The following is a 20,307-nucleotide window of genomic DNA, read 5'->3' as shown; positions in this document are numbered from 1 at the left end:
ATTCGGTTCGCTATCTCAGCGCAGCGCTGACAGCAGGAGGAATATAAGAGTGAGGAGCTGAGTCTGGGTCTGCGCAACACAACACGCCGCCTCCACTGCTCCTACTGACACTGTTTCACATCACTGCAGCAAAGCCAGACTTACACTCATATAGATGTCCACTATCAGACACACCTGCCTTGCACTTCCACTCACTGGCCACTTTATTAGAAACACCTACCTTGCACTTCCACTAACTGGCCACTTTAATAGAAACACATGCCTTGTGCTTCCGCTAACTGGCCACTTTATTAGAAACACCTACCTTGCACTTCCGCTAACTGGCCACTTTATTAGAAAGACCTACCTTGTGGTTCCACTAACTGGCCACTTTAATAGAAACACCTGTCTTGCACTTCCACTCACTGGCCACTTTATTAGAAACTCCTACCTTGCGCTTCCGCTAACTGGCCACTTTAATAGAAACACCTACCTTCTACTTACACTAATTGGCCACTTTATTAGAAAAACATACATTATACTTCCACTAACTGGCCACTTTATTAGAAACACCTACCTTGCACTTCCACTAACTGGCCACTTTAATAGAAACACATGCCTTGTGGTTCCGCTAACTGGCCACTTTATTAGAAACACCTACCTTGTGGTTCCACTAACTGGCCACTTTATTAGAAACACCTGTCTTGCACTTCCACTCACTGGCCACTTTATTAGAAACTCCTACCTTGTGCTTCCGCTAACTGGCCACTTTAATAGAAACACCTGCCTTGTGGTTCCACTCACTGGCCACTTTATTAGAAACACCTACCTTCTACTTACACTAACTGGCCACTTTATTAGAAAAACATACCTTATACTTCCACTAACTGGCCACTTTATTAGAAACACCTGTCTTGTACTTCCACTCACTGGCCACTTTATTAGAAACACCTGTCTTGTACTTCCACTAACTGGACACTTTATTAGAGACACCTACCTTGTGGTTCCACTCACTGGCCACTTTATACTGGTCAGTGTCACTGCTAGGTTTAGAGTGGACCAACACCCAAAAATTTCCAATGAAGAGCAGCTCTTACTGGTGATGAAGGACTAGAGCCCTTACACCAGCTAAGTAGGTGTTTATAACAAAGTGGCCACTTATTATGTACCGCAAGTATCATGTGCGATAAGCACTCTGTTATTATTATTTGTGATCAGTACAAAAAAGGAAATGCTTGACCAGTTAGTGTTCGCAACAACAAACCCCATGTTAAACATAGCCACACTAATTTAGATGTTTATCTAGAATCTACACAGTCAACGGCTTGAGCTCTTTGATGTTAACTGCAAACAAAAATTCCATTAAGCCATTAAGGGCCCCCCTCCCTTTCTCTCTCTCTCTCGCTCTCTCTCTCTCTCTCTCTCACTCTCCTCTCTCTCTCTCTCTCTCTCTCTCTCTCTCTCTCTCTCTCTCTCTCCCTCTCTCTCTTTCCCTCTTAAAGGCCTGAACAAGACATTTATTTTCTTTGGGCTTTGACCCATAGCCTGACCTCTATTCCCACTGGCCTAGATGGATTAAGGGGCCTGGGGGTGGGGAGGGTGGGGGTGTACATGGTGCTTGAGGCTGGACAGACTTCCCTCTGCGTTTCCACAGTGCCCAGCCTGGCCAATCTGACTGATTAACATCTTCAGCCTCTCCGCTAATCACTGCTGGCTTTCGGTTTGATCTAATCAGGCCAGTATACGAGGCTTTGATCCTGATGTTGAGTGACTATTCGCTCTCTAATGAGACAAGACGGCTGCAGTTAAGACTTAACAACTTTTTTTTTCCTCCAAAGTCTAGCCGTGTCTGTGATAAAGACTATGGGATTCCCCCTGTGATGACATTTAAGACTTTATGGCAGAAGTATGACATCATATACTTTCCTTTATTACACAAGAACATGTGTTTTGTGACATGTGTTGACATGTATTGACCAGTAAGTGGCAACCGAGCTGCATTTTATTAGGTTTGAATTGATCACAATGAATTACATTAATAATGCATTAGCATACACTCATTTTTGCGCCTAGATAAAATGCTCAGTGTATTGTTTTTTTATTTTTCTATATTCCATATAGAATTTATATTTCTATATTCGGTGCATTTAACGTTTGTTTCTGAATCGTATCAAAATAACTGAATCAAATCAAATCATGATGAACATTGAAGTTTGAATTGTTTCCTAAGATTTATGGCTTTGCATATCCAGTCACTGTGTCTAAAACAGGAAGCTCTGATTCTAAAAGCTGATTGGCTACTCTCTGTTTTACACTGACCTCCTCTTCCTCCTCCTCCTCCTCTTCCCCACCATCTTCCAGGTTGTTTTCTCAGGTTTGAAGCCTCCAAGGTCATGGTGGGCACTTTCTCTTTCGAGGTCAGTGAGCCCTCGACAAGAGAGATAGTTTCAATTTCTCTTTTACTGTCAGAAAAGCCTCGCGCCCTCTCTGCCCCCCAAACCCCAACGTCGCTGATGCGGATAAGCCGAGGAAGATGTTTCCTGCTTTTTTTTTTCTTTTATCATCTCTCTCTCTCTCTCTCTGTGTCAGTAATAGGCCTGTAGTGATTCTAGACTGATAGCTTCTTCAGTTGAGTGGGGAGATGATTGGCAGTGGAGTCAGGACAGGTGCATGTGGCCTGATTGGAGCCCCCCCTCCAGCCCTATTGAGACAGGTGAACCTTACCGATTGGCATTTAGTATCTTTCCGTCCTCTCCAGGCCACCCCAGGCACCAGGAGAAGATGAAAAAAGGAGATTGAAGGAAAGAACGAAAGAAAGAAAGTAGGGAAAAAAAAAAGGAATTCGATCGTTAGAGTTGAAAGCAGCCCGGTGTGAGACGCTGCACTTTCCACAACCTCTTGCTGACACCGAAAATCATTCACCGCTTCTTTCGCATGCAGTGAAGTCATCAGCGTCGGCCCTTTGACGCCTCGCGGTGCGGCTGGAGGCGTTTATCTTCGACGTACAAACGCTTTTTATTTGGCTTCGGCTTTATAGGCCACCTCATCAAGTCAATCAGGCAATCGCTCTGGCCTTTTCACGACCACAACTGAGTACAAGGACGTCATAGTAGCTCGGAGGATGTAGGGGGTGATAGCGAAAAGTTGCTATTGTATTAGCCTCCCGTCGACAAGCTAATTGCCCAGTGGTGGCAAGAATGAACGAGATTGGACCCCAAAAATGGCAGGAGCTCTAAGTCCCTGAGCTCATTTACTGGAATGGGCTTCTCTTCCTAATTTTCAGATTTTTTTCGTCCAAATTAGTTACTGTGACTTAATGACATTAATGACATTTTCCTTACTTTTTAAATGGGGATTCACATTTCTGCATAATAAATGATGTAAACAAAGTCATTCAGAGTGGTTTAATGAGAAAAGTGTTTTCACTGAGTCACAGTTGTTCACGGTGCTGGTGATCATGTGAAATGTTATGAATACACTGCCTGATACTTGACTCATACAGTCATATGCAAAAGTTTGGACATGCCAGTCAAATTACATGTTCTAGTAGAGTTTAGTTGAATATATTGGATTATATATGTCGTTACTGTCCAATGAAAAGCATGAATCTCCATTTTAATCGATTTTTAGTTTATTACCTCATTTGAACACGGCAGCTGTCCTTCACATTGTGTCAAAATCTTGTTGATTAGACCAATAGAAATGCTTCAAATTCACCTATAATAAAAAAGCTTTACATTAACTTACATTAAATGTTGAGAAGGGTTTTTCCTTCTTCCATCAAGTTACTATTTTGTGTATAAATGTTTTTCTGATGGTTTTCTAATGATGATCTTATGGTGTTCTGATCATGTTCTGAAGGTGTTCAAATGGTGTTCTTATGGTGTTACGTTGGTGTTCTGATGGTTTTCTAATGATGTTCTTATGGTTTACCAACTGTTTTTATGTTGGTTCTAATGGTTTTCTGATGGTGTTCTAAAGATGTTCTGGTGGTTTTCTCATGATGTTTTATTGATGTTCTAATTGTGTTATAATGGTGTTCTAAAAGTGCTCTGATGGTGCTCTGGTGGTTTTCTTACAGTGTTCTTAAAGTTTTCTGGTGGTGTTCTAGATGTGTTCTGATGGTGTTCTAATGGAGTTGTGGTGGTGTTCTGGTCATGTTGTAGTGATGTTCTTAATGTGTTCTTACACCAGAACCAGACCTTTTCCAAGTAATGTTGAGCTGTCCATTCATTAAAAAACTGAAAAATAACAAAAATGGAGATATGAGGTTTTGTCTGTATATATATATATATATATATATATATATATATACATATATATATATATATATATGTATATATATATATATGTGTGTGTGTGTGTTTGTGTGTGTGTGTGTTTGTGTGTGTGTGTGTGTGTGTGTGTGTGTGTTGTGTGTGTGTGTGTGTGTGTGTGTGTGTGTGTGTGCGCGCACGTGTGAGTTTAATAAATATTTTTTTAATTCAGTAAATAAACAGTAACTGCAGTAATTGTGTATTAAAGTGTGCAGAAGCGTGTTCTCTGTAGAGGATGTGTTATAAAATCAAAAGAACATATTGTTTAACCAAGGGTGCACAAACATTTGCATCCAGCTGTGTACGCTGCGTACAATATCAGCAACTTCATCTTGAGGGGGAACTCCAAGGGGAACTACATATTCATATACACATTTATTCAAATGTGTATAATAATATGTAATCTTGACGCTGGTTAAATAGTGATACATCTGAAATCTGGTTTCTTGTGGGACTATTTTGCCTTAAAACGCCCTGCATGTACCCCTCCACCATGAATGGATAAAAATTGTACATACATGTTTTATGTCAACATATTCTCAAATCTATCATAAAGCAATGTCTTAGACATCAGTCAGCATATTCATAAACCTTTCATGTAATAACTTTCTGTGAGGGAGCTTTTAGAGGTGGACGTCTGATTCCTATCACCACCACTGTGAACAATTCTGACTCTATAGAGAGAGCATTTCACACCAAACCACTCTGAATGATCTTAATTGTTGAGCCCGTGTTACAAAAAACAATATATGTGTCATAGAATCATATAAGTCTGGTATAGCGTTGTTTGACACCCTGTGTTTAAAATGAAGTGGTCACTAAGATGCGAATAAAACATAGTTTGGCTTTTTAATGTAAAGGTTGTACAAAATAAAATAGAAAAACAAAAAAATCTAACAAAAAAGGGGAGAATGCTTAATATATGTTTTTTGTTGGAGGGGCTCATTTAATTATTCAGAATTTTTGAAAAACAGTCCTTTAATACACCTCCAGCATCCTTGGAGGGAAGAGCACATCTTAGAAGAAAAGCAGGGTCCCAAGATGTCTCCATTTTACGAGACATCGTATTCTCATATGGCTCAATCAGCCGCAGACAGGCCCTGCCCCCAGCTCTGCACCTTTAGGCTATTCTCCGTGAGGGGCTTTGCCCTGGAGTAATCACCGCTTGGCGTCTGAGGACTGCAGCTTTCTAAAGCCTGGGCTTACCCAAGCCCACGGCCTGCGGTTCTCTGAAGTCCCTGATTTGGTGCCTCTCGGTACCACAGAGAGCGTCTCCGCATGGGGCCTCTGAAGTGCCGAGGGCAGCTATTTGTTGTTGCGGATTTGTTTATGCGTTATTCTGAAAATATGCATATTTTATTCGAAAACATGGACTGTGGACATATATAGAGTTTACACGTGACCTGATGCCTGGCCTTGTGTTCTCATCAGAGTGTTCATGTTGGATTTAAATGATTGAAATGTTACCAGCTGTTCCCTGCAGAGCATGTGCCCAAAATAGCCGTTGTTGCTGAACGCTTGCAGCAGTGGTCACCGGGTGCTGCTGTAGGCATGAGGTGAAGAGCAAACTGACCAAAGAGGGCAGAATCTCTGAAATGGTCATTTTATAGAAGAGAGAAAAATGGGAAAGGGGAAGTCCACTGATTTTTCTAAATCTATGCATAATTAAATGGTTGAGATGTAAACAGAGTCATTCAGAGTGGTTTGGTGTGAAACGCTCTGTTCTAGAGAAACTTGCAGAGTCAGAATTGTTCACAGTGGTGGTGATAGGAACCAGACGTCCACCTCTAAAAGCTGCCTCACAGAACGTGATTACATGACGTGGATAGATTTGAGATAAAATTTTGGCCTAAGACTTATTTTTTTTAATTCATTCATGGTGGAGGGGTACACTCAGGACGATGTAGTCCCCAAATACATGATATTTTCAGGTTTATCACTTTTTTACCATCTTAAACATTCCATGTAAAACTCAGAAGAGACATGTACGTTCCCTGGTGGTTTTGGATAGTAAATAAAATGGCTATATCTGTGTTGTAGTCATGGTGACCCCTGGTTCCTAGAACAGAGCATTTCACACTAAACCACTCAGAATGACTCTGTTTACATCTTAACTGCTTAAGTAAACAGATTTTTTTTAATTTGGTGGAATTCCCCTTTTTCTTTAAAAGCATGATGTACAAACCATGTAAGGTGCGTCAGTTCATGTGTCGTGAGGCGTCATATATCATCAGATGACACTGCTGGGAAACGCTGTTCTAAACATCTTCTTAACGCTGCGTACCCTCACAGTCTTTTATTTTTTCCTCTGCTCACCGCGCACAAGGTCAGCGAGTGCAGCACGCAGAGGCTTTTATTTTGTCTTTCTGACGTCTGACCCTTCACGAAAGAAAGTCACCTCACTGTGGACTTTAACAGACTGAGCACCCGGAGTCAGCTGAGAGAGAGAGACTAACATCATCTGCTGAGAAAGAGAGAGAGAGAGAGAGAGAGAGAGAGAGAGAGAGAGAGAGAGAGACTAACATCATCTGCTGAGAAAGAGAGAGAGAGAGAGAGAGAGAGAGAGAGAGAGACTAACATCATCTGCTGAGAGAGGGAGAGAGAGAGAGAGAGAGAGAGAGAGAGAGACTAACATCATCTGCTGAGAGAGGGAGAGAGAGAGAGAGACTAAAATCATCTGATCAGAGAGAGAGAGAGACAGACAGAGAGAGAGGTTGTGGACACTAACAGAGAAAGAGAGAGATTAAGATACTGAGAGGACAAGAAAGGAAGGGACATTAGAAGAGGAAAGAAAGAGAGAGGAAGAGAGGGAGGAGAAAGAGAGAGGAAAGAGAGAGGAGAGAGAGGGAGAATAGAGGGAGAGAGAGAGAAGGAGGAGACACTGGGAAGAGCAGAGGGAGGCACATTAGAAGAGAGAGAGAGAGAGAGAGAGAGAGAGAGGAGAGAGAAGAGACACTGGGAAGAGCAGAGGGAGGCACATTAGAAGAGAAAGAGAGAGAGAGAGAAAAGAGACACTGGGAAGAGCAGAGGGAGGCACGTGAGGAGGGGGGGGGCATTGAGAGAAGAGGAGATGGACATTTAAAGAGAGTGGAAAGAGGGAGAAGAGAGAGAGAAAATGAAGAGACACTGGGAAGAGCAGAGGGAGGCACATTAGAAAAGAGGGAGAGAGAGGGAGGGGAAAGGAAAGACATTGAGAGAAGAAGAGGGACATTTAAAGAGAGTGAAGAGAGAGAGTAAGGGAGGGAGAGAGAGCGAGGGAGAGGAAGGAGAGAGAGGGGGAAGGAGAGAGAGAGGGAGGGAGGAGAAAGAGGAGAGGGAGAGAGAGGAGAGGGAGAGAGAGGGAGGAGAGAGGAGAGTGGAAGGGAGAGAGAGGAGAGAGAGAGGGAGGAGAGAGAAAGAAAAGAGAGAGGAGAGAGAGGGAGGAAAGGGAGAGGGAGGAGAGAGACAGAAAAGAGAGAGGAGAGTGGAAGGGAGAGGGAGGAGAGAGAGAGGGAGAGGGAGGAGAGAGAAAGAAAGAGGAGAGAGAGGGAGGAGAGAGGGGGAAAGAGAGAGGAGAGTGGAAGGGAGAGGGAGGAGAGAGAGAGAGAAAGAGGGAGGAGAGAGAGAGAGAGAGGGAGGAGAGAGAGAGAGAGGGAGGAGAGAGAGGGAGGGGAGATAAACAGAGAGAGTTGTGGGTGAATCAGAGGCTGATCTCTGTTCTCTGTGCTCTGCGTTCTGTTCTGTGCTGGTGAAGCAGAATCGACTCCCGCTCGGTGTGTGTGTGTGTGTGTGTGCGCGCGCGCGCGCATGTGTGTGTGTTTGTAAGTGTGCGCGCGCGCGTGTGTGGACCCGGGGGCTGCTGCCTCCCTCCTCACGGAGACATGAAGTACAGCGCGCGCTCCCTCTGCTCCTCGCCGGCGCGCTCTCCCATCGGCGGCTAGCGCTCTGCCCGCGAGCCTGATCAGCTGAAGTTGCGCCGTTTTTCTGACCGCCGCTCTCGCGCTCCGGGCTGGAACATGTCTTGAGAAAGAGAAGCGTGGATAAAGATGACAGTAAGTCTCTCTCTCTCTCTCTCTCTCTCTCTCTCTCTCTCGGTCTGAGTGTTCAGCACGTTTATTTCTGACCGCAGTTTATTTGTGGAGCTCCGCGAGCGGCTGAGCCCAGATTTACACTCTCCCGTGCGCTATTCTTACTTTATCAGGCAGAATCAAGCAGCGCTGTCCTGCCCGGTCCTGCTGGCCACTGCGCTGGGCTCTGAGAGGCGGTTTTGCGGCCGCACCTCTGTCCTCTGTTGCCGGGCGGAGAGCAGCTTCTCACATTCACTTTTTTTAGGACATTACATCATGAGCGAGTCGGCGAGTGAGTGACTGCGCGATTCCTGACGATTTTCACTTCCAGCACTGGGTGTTCCGTGTTTCCGTGTTTCCGCTGCGCTACTTAATTCATTCCTTTTTTCTTTCTTTCTTTCTTTTTATTACTGTCCTGTTATTTTTAATTTTATTGGCTGCGCAGTGTTGCTGCTGACGCGCGCGCACGGTGACGTTTGGGAGAGGCTCAGTGTACACACTTAAACAAGACGGGTCTTTAAAGGTTCTTTAGTTGAGACAATACAGAACCATGAACACTCAAAGAAGCCTTTCGTTCTTCAGATTGGTGGATAATGTGTTCTGTGTAGAACCCTTTTGAAAAAGGTTCTATATGGCACCAAACAGGGTTCTTCTACACTGTTAAAAAAGGTGGTTCTTCAAGGGTTCTTTAGTAGCTCTGTTCAGAACCAGGAGTCCTATATAGAACCATTTGCATGCTCTTTCTATGGTGAAATGGTTCTTTAGACTGATGGAGAATGTTCTGTATAGCACCAGAAAGGGTTCTTCTATGCTCTCAACAAAGACCATGAACATCCATGGAACCATTTGCATGGTTAAATGGTTCTCTGCATGGTGAAATGGCAGATGGAGAGTACACACTTAAAAAAGATGGTTCCTTAAGGGTTCATATAGAACCATGAACATTCAAAGAACCCCTTACGTGATAAAATGGTTCTTTCCACTGTTGAAGGGTTATTCAGATTGTGTTTTATATAGTTCTACACAGAACCTTTTTGAAAAGGGTTCTATATGGCACCAAAAAGGGTTCTTCTATCATTACAGGCTTAACAATAGAAGAACCCTTTTTGGTGTTGTATAGAACTTCTTTCAAAAAGGTTCCATATAGAAGCATATGCAGCACATTCTCCATGCAAAGAACCATTTCCTTTCATATGAAGAATGGACAGGGCTTTATATAGATCTCATGGTTGCTAAAGAACCCTTAAAGAACCATCTTTTTAAGAGTATATGTACATTTAGACATCCATACATGCATTTATATATGCACGTGAAATGTTCTATTTTCACACGCACATATAAATGTACACTATATATATATATATATATATATATATATATATATATATATATATGTACACATATATGTATATATACATAATGTGCACGTGCAGTGTTTTGGTTCCATGTCATCAGCATAAGCTCCAGTGCAGTTTAGTGTATGTATGTGTATATATATATATATATATATATATATATATATATATATATATATATATATATATATGGAATATATATACATATATCACAGTGCAGCATATCTCTAACAAATAATGAATCAGCTATAAAGAGGGGCAGATTTAAAGGAGGTGCGCGAGCGCAGCTGTTCATTTGCATGAATTGTGTGCCACTGTGCCGGTTAATCCGTAAAGAGATGATAAACCCCGAGCAGGTCCCGCCACGACCCCCTGCCCGTCCTGTGGATTTTCCCTCACTTTAAATAATTACACTCGTCGATAATAGAATAAAAACACTATGAGAGATGAGCTAAATCATAAAATAAATAAAAAATCACGCGAGCAATCCGGTGCCCTTTTAAGCCGCGGCGCATGCGCAGATTCAAAAAGAGGATTCCCGCGGCTCGCTTCAGACGGAGCTCTCAGAAACATCAAACATATCCTGTGTGACCGACGAGGAAGCGTTTACCGCTGAAACTGTCCGCGAAGAGCTGCTTCGACACCGCTGTTGGGTTTACAGCGCTGTATGATGGAGAAAGGAGTGTCACGCGAAGGAGCCGTAACGCTGCGGTGGAGTCGATGAGCGTTACGGTGAGATGTGAGGAGAGTTCTGCCAAAATGTGGATTTCTCGGCATAACGTCAAACAGTATTGGCTTTTTCTGTTCCCCTGTTTAAGCTGACGGTTTTAGACGTTTAATCTACGGCGAGTGAGCGTACGCAGTCCAGTTTATGTACGTTACGTTGCCTGGGTGACGTTATATAGGTTACGTCGTTTACGTTGCGTGTATTTTGCTTGAACCTTTTGCCTTGTTGGCCTTTTTCGTCAGGAGTGAAGCAGGAAATGCATATTGTAGTAACTGAACGGCACAGTCCTGTAATGTTGTTACACTGATCAACTATAGCATTAAAACCACCTCCTTGTTTCTACATTGTCCATTTTATCAGCTCCACTGACCATATAGGAGCACTTTGTAGTTCTACAGTTACAGTCTGTAGTCCATTTGTTTCTCTGCATGCTGTTCTTCATTGGTCAGGACCCCCACAGAGCAGGTATTATTCAGGTGGTGGATCATTCTCAGCAGTGACACTGACGTGGTGGTGGTGGTGTGTTAGTGTGTGTTGTGCTGGTCTGAGTGGATCAGACACAGCACAGTGTTGTTGGAGTCCTGTGGGCAGCATCCTGTGACCACTGATCAAGGACTAGAGGATGACCAACACAACCTGTGCAGCAGCAGATGAGCTACTACTATTGGCTTTACATCTACAGGGGGGACCAACAAGACAGGAGTGTCTAATAGAGTGGACAGTGAGTGGACCCAGTGTTTGAACACTCCAGTGGTGTATACTAATATAGGTGTCTGAATTCATCTGGTTCCATTGTTGACAGGTGTCCAGTTATGTTGTATAATCTCCATAGAAAAGCACTGACTGCTTGGTCAGGGGTCTTCCTGGCCTGCTGTTGTTGAATGACTGTGCAGACCACTAAGTGGTCAAGTGCCTACATTACTGCAGCTGCTCAGTAAGTTCCTGCAGGTTGTTTGAACTCTGTTGATTTGTTGGTAATAAAAAGCAGCGGCGTCCTCGAGGTGACGACGAGCCAACTTGAAGCCTCTAAACTGGACGTTCTCATTAGCTTTGTAATCAATCACACCGCTATAAACAACAAACACGAGTCAAGGTTAGTTTGCCACGGTTTGAACTTTGAAATCATTGACTTTAAGCTCAGACAGTGGGAAGTCTTGCTCTGACTGGGTGGTTATATGGCAATATGGCAAAGTTCGTGTGGCCTTTTTTTCAATAACAGACATTGCTGTGCGTTCTGTTGAATGGCTACACACATGTAAGGGTTATTTGACTGCTGCAGTAGTGCCTAGTTGTTATCATTTGCATGTTGGGTTGTATTTATATGTAATTATACGTCAGTGCACTGCAATTATGATCCCTGAATATAAACTGGTGGTGGCCAAAAGGCCACAAAAATAGTCCAGCAGTTCCTGCTTAAATAAAGTCCGCATCATTTTGGGTAAATAACTGGGTTAGGTCAAGGCAGCTTCCTAAAGGGGCATTCCACCAATTTTTCCAAATTTCTGCATAATTAAATCAGTTGTGTTTACATGCACTTAATAATCTGATAACTGCAGAAAATCTGGTTTTGTCAGTAATTCGATCAACGCATTTACATGCACTTGAATTGTAATTGAATTGTAATTGGATTTCTGCTTTGCAACCAGCCAACAAACTCACAGAAGAAGATGGAAACGTAATGTAAAAATCAAATTTTTTTTTAAAACGTCGTGCCACTTTACCTGAAAATATGAACATACATCATCTAGAAGATGAAGAATATTTAAATCCTTCATTTCGTCAAGCATGTATTTGGTTTTAGTGTCGCTCCAAAAGTGTTTTGCTGCGTCTAGCTGCAATGCTGCTCGCTTATTTCTGGTACCGCCATCTGTTTTTCACTCATGCGCAGACTGAGAAATCCGAAAGAAATCAGAGTAAGAGTTTACATGCAAATCTGAGCTCTCTTTGTCAGATTTCTAGATCGGACTATGCTGTTTACATGACCATTTGAATAATCTGCTAACTGCAGAAATCTGATTATGAATGAATTATTCAGTGCATGTAAACACACTCTATGTCGTTTGGAGTGGTTTGATATTAAATGCAAGATTTAATGTCAGAGCTGTTCACAGTGGTGGTGATAGGAACCAGACGTCCACCTCTAAAGGCTCCCTCCCAGAAAGGTATTACATTAAATGGTTATGAATTCACTGCATGATGCCTTGTTTTACGATGGTTTTGAGATAAAGTTTCAGTCCAACACATTTTTAACCCAATTCATGGTGGAGAGGTACATGTACGTTGTTGTATGGCAAAATAGTTTCCAAAACCTCACCGCAAACCTCTAGTTTCACCACCACTGTAAAGAAATCCAAGTCAGTTCACATCAAACCTCTCTGAATGGCTTCATTCACTGTACTGATTGAATTGTGCAGACGTTTTGAAAAATCTGTGGCGTTCCTCTTTAAATCGGCGGTCTTCAGTTTGGTTAATTCAACAGAGTAATTCCCTTCATCGTTTACATGTGCTCATCAATCTGTCTGGCAGTTTTTCGAAACTGGCTCTGAATTAAAAGGTGGAAATGGCTGAACTGGAGCGGAATTGAGCAAGAATGATTATTATGGACTACAGAGGGAACATCTGAGTCAGCTTGTCATTCATTAGGAGTCTAGAAGCGCACACTGTCTGTCTATCCGTGGAGAAATCAGCGCTTGCTGATCCAGCCAGACTTAAAGCGGTGGAAAGAGGGAGCGAACGGAGACCCAGAGGGCGGTGCGTCACACGGCATCCGTCACCATGCCAAGAAAATGCATGCAGGAAGGAAAGGCCTCCTGTGGCAGGAAGCCTGATTGTGTTTCTGGTGTGGAACTGCAGCACTGAAGTCACTAATCTACGTGTGTGCACATTTCCCAAAATCCTCCAGCGCTTCTCTCCGTTTCCTCCAGCTAACCACCCCCCCCCGCCACAACCCCTCCAGCTCACCCTGTTCACCTCCCCTCTCTGATTTTTTTGTTTGTTTGTTTTCCTTATCTCTCCATGACATATGACTGGCTTTTTTGTGTGCATCACAAAGATTCTGTTGTACAGTGCTGTGTGAGGTAGGCCAACTGTTTCAAAATATTCATGTGAGCAGTAAATGGCTTTGAGAAAACAATGTAACATTATAATAATTACATAATAAATGTGAATTTCTGGTTTTCAGTTAAGATATTCCTACCAACTTCAGCAATAAGTCTGTTCTTTACTCTGCTTTTGTGCTGGGTTACCTCCAAAACAGGACACTACACCTATTTGGCCTTAAAGCAGCACTATGTATGTTTTTTGTGGTTACTAAGTGAAGAGAAAAAGCACAAAATATGGTGTGCATGCGCTGCTACAAGTCCACCTGTAAAGCCTGAAATAATCACCTAAAAGTCAGAGGTGTTGGGACAGTATGTCTTTACGTACGGTGTGGATATAGGCTCAAAAAGAAGGTGCAGCTCGATGTTTAGGTCTCAAATGATCTCAAAATCAACATTATTCTGATAAAGATATGATGGCAGTAGATCCGTCCTTCACCAAATTTTGAGTTCTCTTCAAATTCTCTTTCAATCATCAGATGCAACTGATGATACAAAATGTTCCTCTGAATGTTGCGCGCAATGACACATTTCCACCAGAGAGGTCTCCAAATCCCCAAATGTTACATAGTACTGCTTACGTTTGTATTTATTTAGCGTAGAGGGTGGCGAACTGAGGGTCGTAGTCCAGTTTGGGATTTCCCTTCTCTAGCACATCTACTTAAACTGGTAATTAGCTGAGGAGTTGAATCAGGTGTGCTTGAGCAGGTAGCACCAAACTGTGCAGGAATCTGGCCCTCCAGGACCAGAGTTCCCCACCTCTGATTTAGCTGAATCAGGCTGTAATTCAGCTCTCGTCTTAGGTCATAATTCCCTGGGCACTTTGTATCGGATTGGTGTCCAGTATTTGCAGATTTTACTCATTTTCTGGATACAAATTTTTAATAAATGAATAAAAATAAATGTCTAGCATTACATTTATATTCAAGCTGTGCAATGTATTGCAGTACTGGCCTTCGCAATAGTGCTATTGCAGAAGGCTGCAATATGCAAATATGCTCAAGCACAAAATATAGTGTATGCTTTGACCATCCTGACCAACCTCAGATAGTCCAGACGGGTTTCTATGAGTGTTGAAATGCATTGAGGCTTTGAAGTTTTTCTTCTTTTCGATGCACTCAATCTGTTGCATTGACTTCCATCAGCAGATTTAATTTAATGAAGGACTGAATAGTCAAACTAAGTATTAGATGGTAAATACAAATACTGACCTACCTTTAAGAGGGGATTGGAAATGGTTAAGCTAACATGTTAACACATAAAATCACAATGTATTGTATTAAGCCCTGTGTTTATTTGTATTGATTCTATTGTTATTTTGATACTAGTGTTTTTCTGATTCCACTAGTTTTTCAATGTAAACAATCATTCAGAGTAGTTTGATGTGAGACAGCTAATTGTAGAGAAATGTATCAATCAAGATTTCTTCACAGTGGATACACCACAAATAAAGCCTACAACACAAATAAAGCCATTTTATTTACTACCCAAAACCACCAGTGAGCCTACACGTGTCTTCTGAGTTTTTATATGGAATGTTGGAATGTTGATGGTATAATGGTGGTGAATCTGGCTCCTATTTTGCACTACAGTGACCTGCATGTATCTCTCCATCATGATGTCTGAGACATTGCCTTACTATTAGTCATCAGGCAGTGCATTTGTAAATATTTTATATAACTTTCTGTGAGGAAGCTTTTAGAGCCATTAAGCTTCTCAGATGTCTGGTGCCTCTCACCACCACAGGAACTTTGAAAACTTTGGTGGAGTTCCCCTTTAAACACTAATTGCCCAGATATATAGCTTTAAGTGTATTGTTCTCAGGGGGCATAATGCAATATGAAAAGAAACTCCTGAAACTTATTCTCTCTCTCTCTCTTTCTCTCTCTCTCTTTCTCTCTCCTGTCAGGATTACCGGGAGGATGGCATGGACCTGGGGAGCGACGCCTCCAGCCGCTCCGGCTCCGAGGCCAATTCCAACAAGGTGACGCCATGCTCGGAGTGCAAGTCCTCGCCCAGCCTGGAGCTGGCCGCCCTGGAGGACTACGAGGAAGAGGACGAGGACTACCAGCAGTACAAGAAGAGGGTCATTGAGGACTGGGAGAGTGAGTACGGCACCGATTATGCCGACAACCGGGGGCCGGCCGAGGACGACGGAGCCTTGCGGAAGCCGGCAAACAGCCGCAGCCTGGCCGAGGAGCTCCAGGATGTTAAGGGCCCTTCGCCGCCCCTGACAGGCCAAACCACGGCCACCCGGGCGGCTGCCGTGCCAGAGGAACTCAAGCAGAATGGAAACCTGATCCTGCCCAATACTCACCACCTCTTGTCCCCAAGCTCTGGCGGGGGCAAGGGCCTGGCCAAGCCTGGACACAGGAGCCCCGGTGCGGGCGGAGGCGGCGGGACGGGGCCTGGGAGCTGCTACCGCCTCGGGGGTTACAGAGAGGAGAACGTGGTGGAGGAGTCTCAGCTCCCCACCATGGACTGGGCGGCGCTGGAGAGGCACCTGGCCGGCCTGCAGTTCAGGGAGCAGCAGGAGAACCAGAACCAGGGCCTGGGCCGGACCAACTCCACCAACGTGAGTCACAGCACTGCTCTTTACTCTGCTTTCTGGGCTGGGTTACCCCAAAAGGAGGCTGGTCTTAAATGTCCTGCAGGTCTTCATTTGTATTTGTTGAACTAAATCCGGCAGTGATGCAGGTCAGGTCTTTTAGGTCACTCCTTACGTTCTCCTATCCCAAGTTGGTTTGGTTTCCATTGTTTGCACATTTTCTGGATTTTCAGGCCTTTGGCAAAATCTGCTGGAACACATTTAGGTTGTCATGTTTATAAATCAGCATCCTTAACCCCTAAAACTACATAACTATCATTAGGGATGTGCAAAATATTGTGTCTGATTTGTTATTGCAGCATTGGCCTATATTGAATATGCAAATATGATGCTACTTGACCTTCCTGACCAACGTCAGATGGTTCAGATGAGTTTCTGTGAGTCACTGAATCTCACATGATCCAAAAACATGAATAAATTTGGTCCGAATGCAAGTTTTAGCCCTGTCACATCAGTGTGTTTCAGTATACTGCAAGGCATGTTTGTCTATTTCATGCAGCCCTAACACACATATCAGTTTCATAACATTTAACATTAATACAAAAGCAGCTGATATTGTAAAATCAGTCCTAGGATTAATAACTGAATAATAAGCTTGCAGATTGAGGGGTTAAACAAAGCTGCAGAATCTGATGTATGTTGTAAACAGCATAGTCAAATTCCAAAATGTCCACTGTTATTAAAGGTGAATCCCACTTATTTTTAAAGCTTCTGCATAATTTGGTGATTAATATGTTAACAAGGTCATTCAGAGTAGATGTAAAAGGCTCCATTCTACCAAGTCAGAATTGTTTACAGTGGTGTTGATAGGAACCAGACGTCTGGAGAGTTCCTCTAAATTCCTCTAAAATTCTTTTCACAGAAACTTATTACATGAAATGGTTATGAATACACTGCCTGATGCCCGAGTCTCTGTTTTACACTAGTTTTGAGGTTTTGGATAGTTAATAAAATGTCTACGCTTGTGTTGTAGACATTGTAACCCCTGGTTCCTATCACCACGTGACAAATGACATCTGAAACTCCTGGATTATGCAGAAATCTAAAAAAATGGTGGAATTCCCCTTTATTAACCGTTAAACGCAAATGCAATGCAGATCTACCACCAGCATTTACATGGAGTTTAAAAGGTTTAAATAGATGTTTTTGTTGTGCTCAAATAAGACCCTGCAGCACTTTTGCACTGCTTGCTACAGGGGCGTTTTGAGGGATGGGATTTCTCAGCATACAAACTTAGACACAAACAAGTGAGCCATCACAGCCAACCACAGACCACTATATTAAATTCCACAGTAATGCATTCCAGTAAGCAGATGTCCATTTGGAACTCTGGTGCCGAGACTAGCTTCAGTCAGAGGGTCGTTGGAGACGAAGTGTTAGTCAAAAAAGTGACCTGACGATTGGTGGAAAGGCGTGTAATGTTGTCATGCGTTCAGTTAGCGTGCCATATGGTGTGAAAGACTGGTCACCTGTGAATTCTGAATGGTGCTGTCCTCAAAATCTGATCTGGAGAGGCTTATTCTTATCGCATCTGTTCTCCGGATCATGTGTCCATGTGTGTGTTTGCAGGCTTACGTTACAGCAATGCTCTGTCACGTTTCCGTTTATCGTTCCTAAAGCATGATGAAATAATCCTGCAGTCATGCTTGGTGGAAAACCTGAATATTAGCCTATAAATTAGAAACGTCCTTTAAGCTGAGCGATTAGCGCGCATTATGAGACCCTAAGCTATTTGCAGCTTTATGCCCAGCTGTGAGAAAAAGAGTGAAAGAGGTTATGAAATTCAACAGCTGGTGTTTCCAGCAGGCTATTTATAGTGTATACTGTTAACAATTGACAGCCAGTGCAAATGCCACTGACATAACACCCTGTTTTCTTTCTGCGGGGGTCCTGGGCCCCGTTTACAGCTGTCCGCGTGGTGTCTTGCAAACTGACCCAGGAGCAGAAATAGAACTGTGATTACGCCCACTTCCTGGTACTGTGTATGGTGGGTTCAGCAGAGGTTCATATCAAGGCTGGCTCAGTAGAGGGCGCTGTTGCAGTGCTGAAGAGGTTTCTGCTCAGCCTCTCCCTCATACACTGCTGCAGTGAAATCGGATGCCCACCCGTCACTGCTTTTTTATGCTTCACAGTCACTGAAATCAGGCTGAGCGATATTGATGCATTTCAGTATCATCATATTTTCCTAATCACTTTATCAAATGAAGTTAGCATTAATGAAGTTAATGAGCCTGTGCTTGTGAAATGCTCTGTTCTTGAGAAACTTAGAGTAGGAACTGTTCACAGTGGTGGTGATAGGAACCAGACGTTCCTGATGCCAGTAATATTTTTTACAGTAGTTTTGTAAAAGTTTCAACCTCAAAAAATTTTAAATCATTGGTTGGAGTGGAGAGGTGCATGAAGGGCAAAATATTCCCCAAAATGTATTTGAAAACGTCTTTACCACAATTTTGCCATCATCAGTATTCCATATAAAGCTCACGTGCAGGTTCGCTGGTGGTTTTGGATAGTAAATAAAATGGATATATTTGTGCTATAGTCAACTACTCTGAATGATTCATCTCAACCACTGAAGCAGAGATTAAAAATATGGTGGAATTCTCGTTATAAGGAATTATTTAATATTTTATGTTTTATAAACAAGTGTGGCATGTCTGCATGGAATGGGGGTTGTTTAAGTTAGAATTCAGCAGCTCAGGGTTTCCAGTGTGATGGGTCAGTCCTTAGTGATTGTCCATTGGTCAGTTTCACACTGAATGTAGACGGACACACAAATTCACCAATTATACACGGTGAGAAGCAGATGACGTGTATCTCAGCCCCTCTTCATAGCCTCATAACTCCGGATGTGAGTCACATATGATCTCGTGATAAGACGGAATGGAAAGGGCGACTCTGCAGATTCAGGAAACGTTTGAACTGGATAATCACAAGGATACAAAAACAGATTTAGAAACATTGAATTTGGCTTTTGGGCGGGTTCATGATCCCCAAAGGCTTAAGAGAAGTTTTTGGGAAAAAGATTTGTATGACTGTTGACTTCTAGTGTTTGTTAGCAGCGTCAGCCTCCAGTGCTGAACCAAAGAAGCAAAATTTGGGCACTAAACATGTCTTGGCTGATTGACCACATCTGACATAAGTAGAAAATGCTGACATACCAGTCAGTGAAGCACTGTTCATTATTTTAATCAGCCACCAAATGTTCAAATCTGTCGGGCCTCACTGAGGCACTGGGGCAGTTTATGCACTTCCGAACATTTAGTTCACTTTTGTGCCGTTCGGAACGCCGTATGAAGTGAATGGGACTGTAGTGGAGCGAGCGCTGAGTGGGAGATGGACGGTGTGTGTGGGTGAGCTCCTTTGGTATGCAAACTTGCTGAGCTAGTGGACAATAGCCGCTGCCCTCAGCTCTGAGTGTGTGTGTGTCGTTATCTGCCTGAGAGAATGTGAGGAATGTGGGGGGAGGAGAGAGACGAGGTAGAAGAGAGCACAAGATGGTGTCCTTCACACTGTCTGGGTTAACCTGCTGGGGGTTGCCCGGCGTAATCCGTCTGCAGCTTTGAGCAGTTTTAGCTCTGGGTGTCACGTGATAACACCCTTGTTTACTCAGACCTCCAGCATGTTCATGTGGCTACGTAACTGACACGCTACAACCATGTTGACATTACTGTCATTTTTATTCCTGTAATCTTTTACACAAAGCTAGGCTAATGCATGTTGTGTATACATATAAAACATCCAGAAGCCATTAAGCACTTCACTGAAGAACTCCAGCATTTTTCAGCTTAATCTACATCTGCCGTATGTGTAGCATACAGTCAGCATGGACAATACATTTGACACGTTTCTGGACACCTGGAAAGTAACAGAGAACCTGGCGAAACTAGGGATGTCTTGATATGATCCAGTGGAACAGGATCAGAATAAACTAAGACATTTTATCAGTTCCGTTAATCCTGTTCCACTTTGATTTGCATACACTGTTAGAGAGGTCCAACTGTGAACCTTAAAGAAGTTTTTCCAGGTGAAAAGTTCGTATTTGTACCTTTTCATAACCGAATGTTTTAAAACAGTACAATAAAATAAAAGCCTGGAGACGAGACGGGGTGTGTGGAGTCAGTACAACTTAGAAAATATCATTTCAATGGATTATGGTACAGTTATGTTCCCTGATTAAA

At 43.0% G+C, this 20,307-nt stretch overlaps 1 protein-coding gene across 2 annotated transcripts in view; it reads left to right on the top strand.

Annotated features, from left to right (window-relative positions):
* Positions 1 to 7,950: 7,950 nt before the first annotated feature.
* Positions 7,951 to 20,307, top strand: part of schip1 (schwannomin interacting protein 1) — a 96,657-nt gene continuing 84,300 nt past the window's right edge. The window contains exons 1-2 of one of the 2 annotated variants that reach the window (XM_036555936.1): positions 7,951 to 8,326; positions 15,431 to 16,096. In XM_036555936.1, the coding sequence (XP_036411829.1) occupies positions 8,321 to 8,326; positions 15,431 to 16,096 (672 nt within the window). In that variant the 5' untranslated portion in view covers positions 7,951 to 8,320. Of the gene's footprint in view, positions 8,327 to 10,250; positions 10,429 to 15,430; positions 16,097 to 20,307 lie in introns of those variants that run through there. The other variant, XM_036555935.1, reaches the window with a different exon arrangement.

The sequence above is a fragment of the Colossoma macropomum genome, unplaced genomic scaffold (assembly GCF_904425465.1).
Source record: "Colossoma macropomum unplaced genomic scaffold, Colossoma_macropomum, whole genome shotgun sequence".
NCBI lineage: Eukaryota > Metazoa > Chordata > Actinopteri > Characiformes > Serrasalmidae > Colossoma > Colossoma macropomum.
The sequence above is the reverse complement of the archived record's forward strand: the minus strand, read 5'-3'. Positions and strand labels throughout refer to the sequence as shown.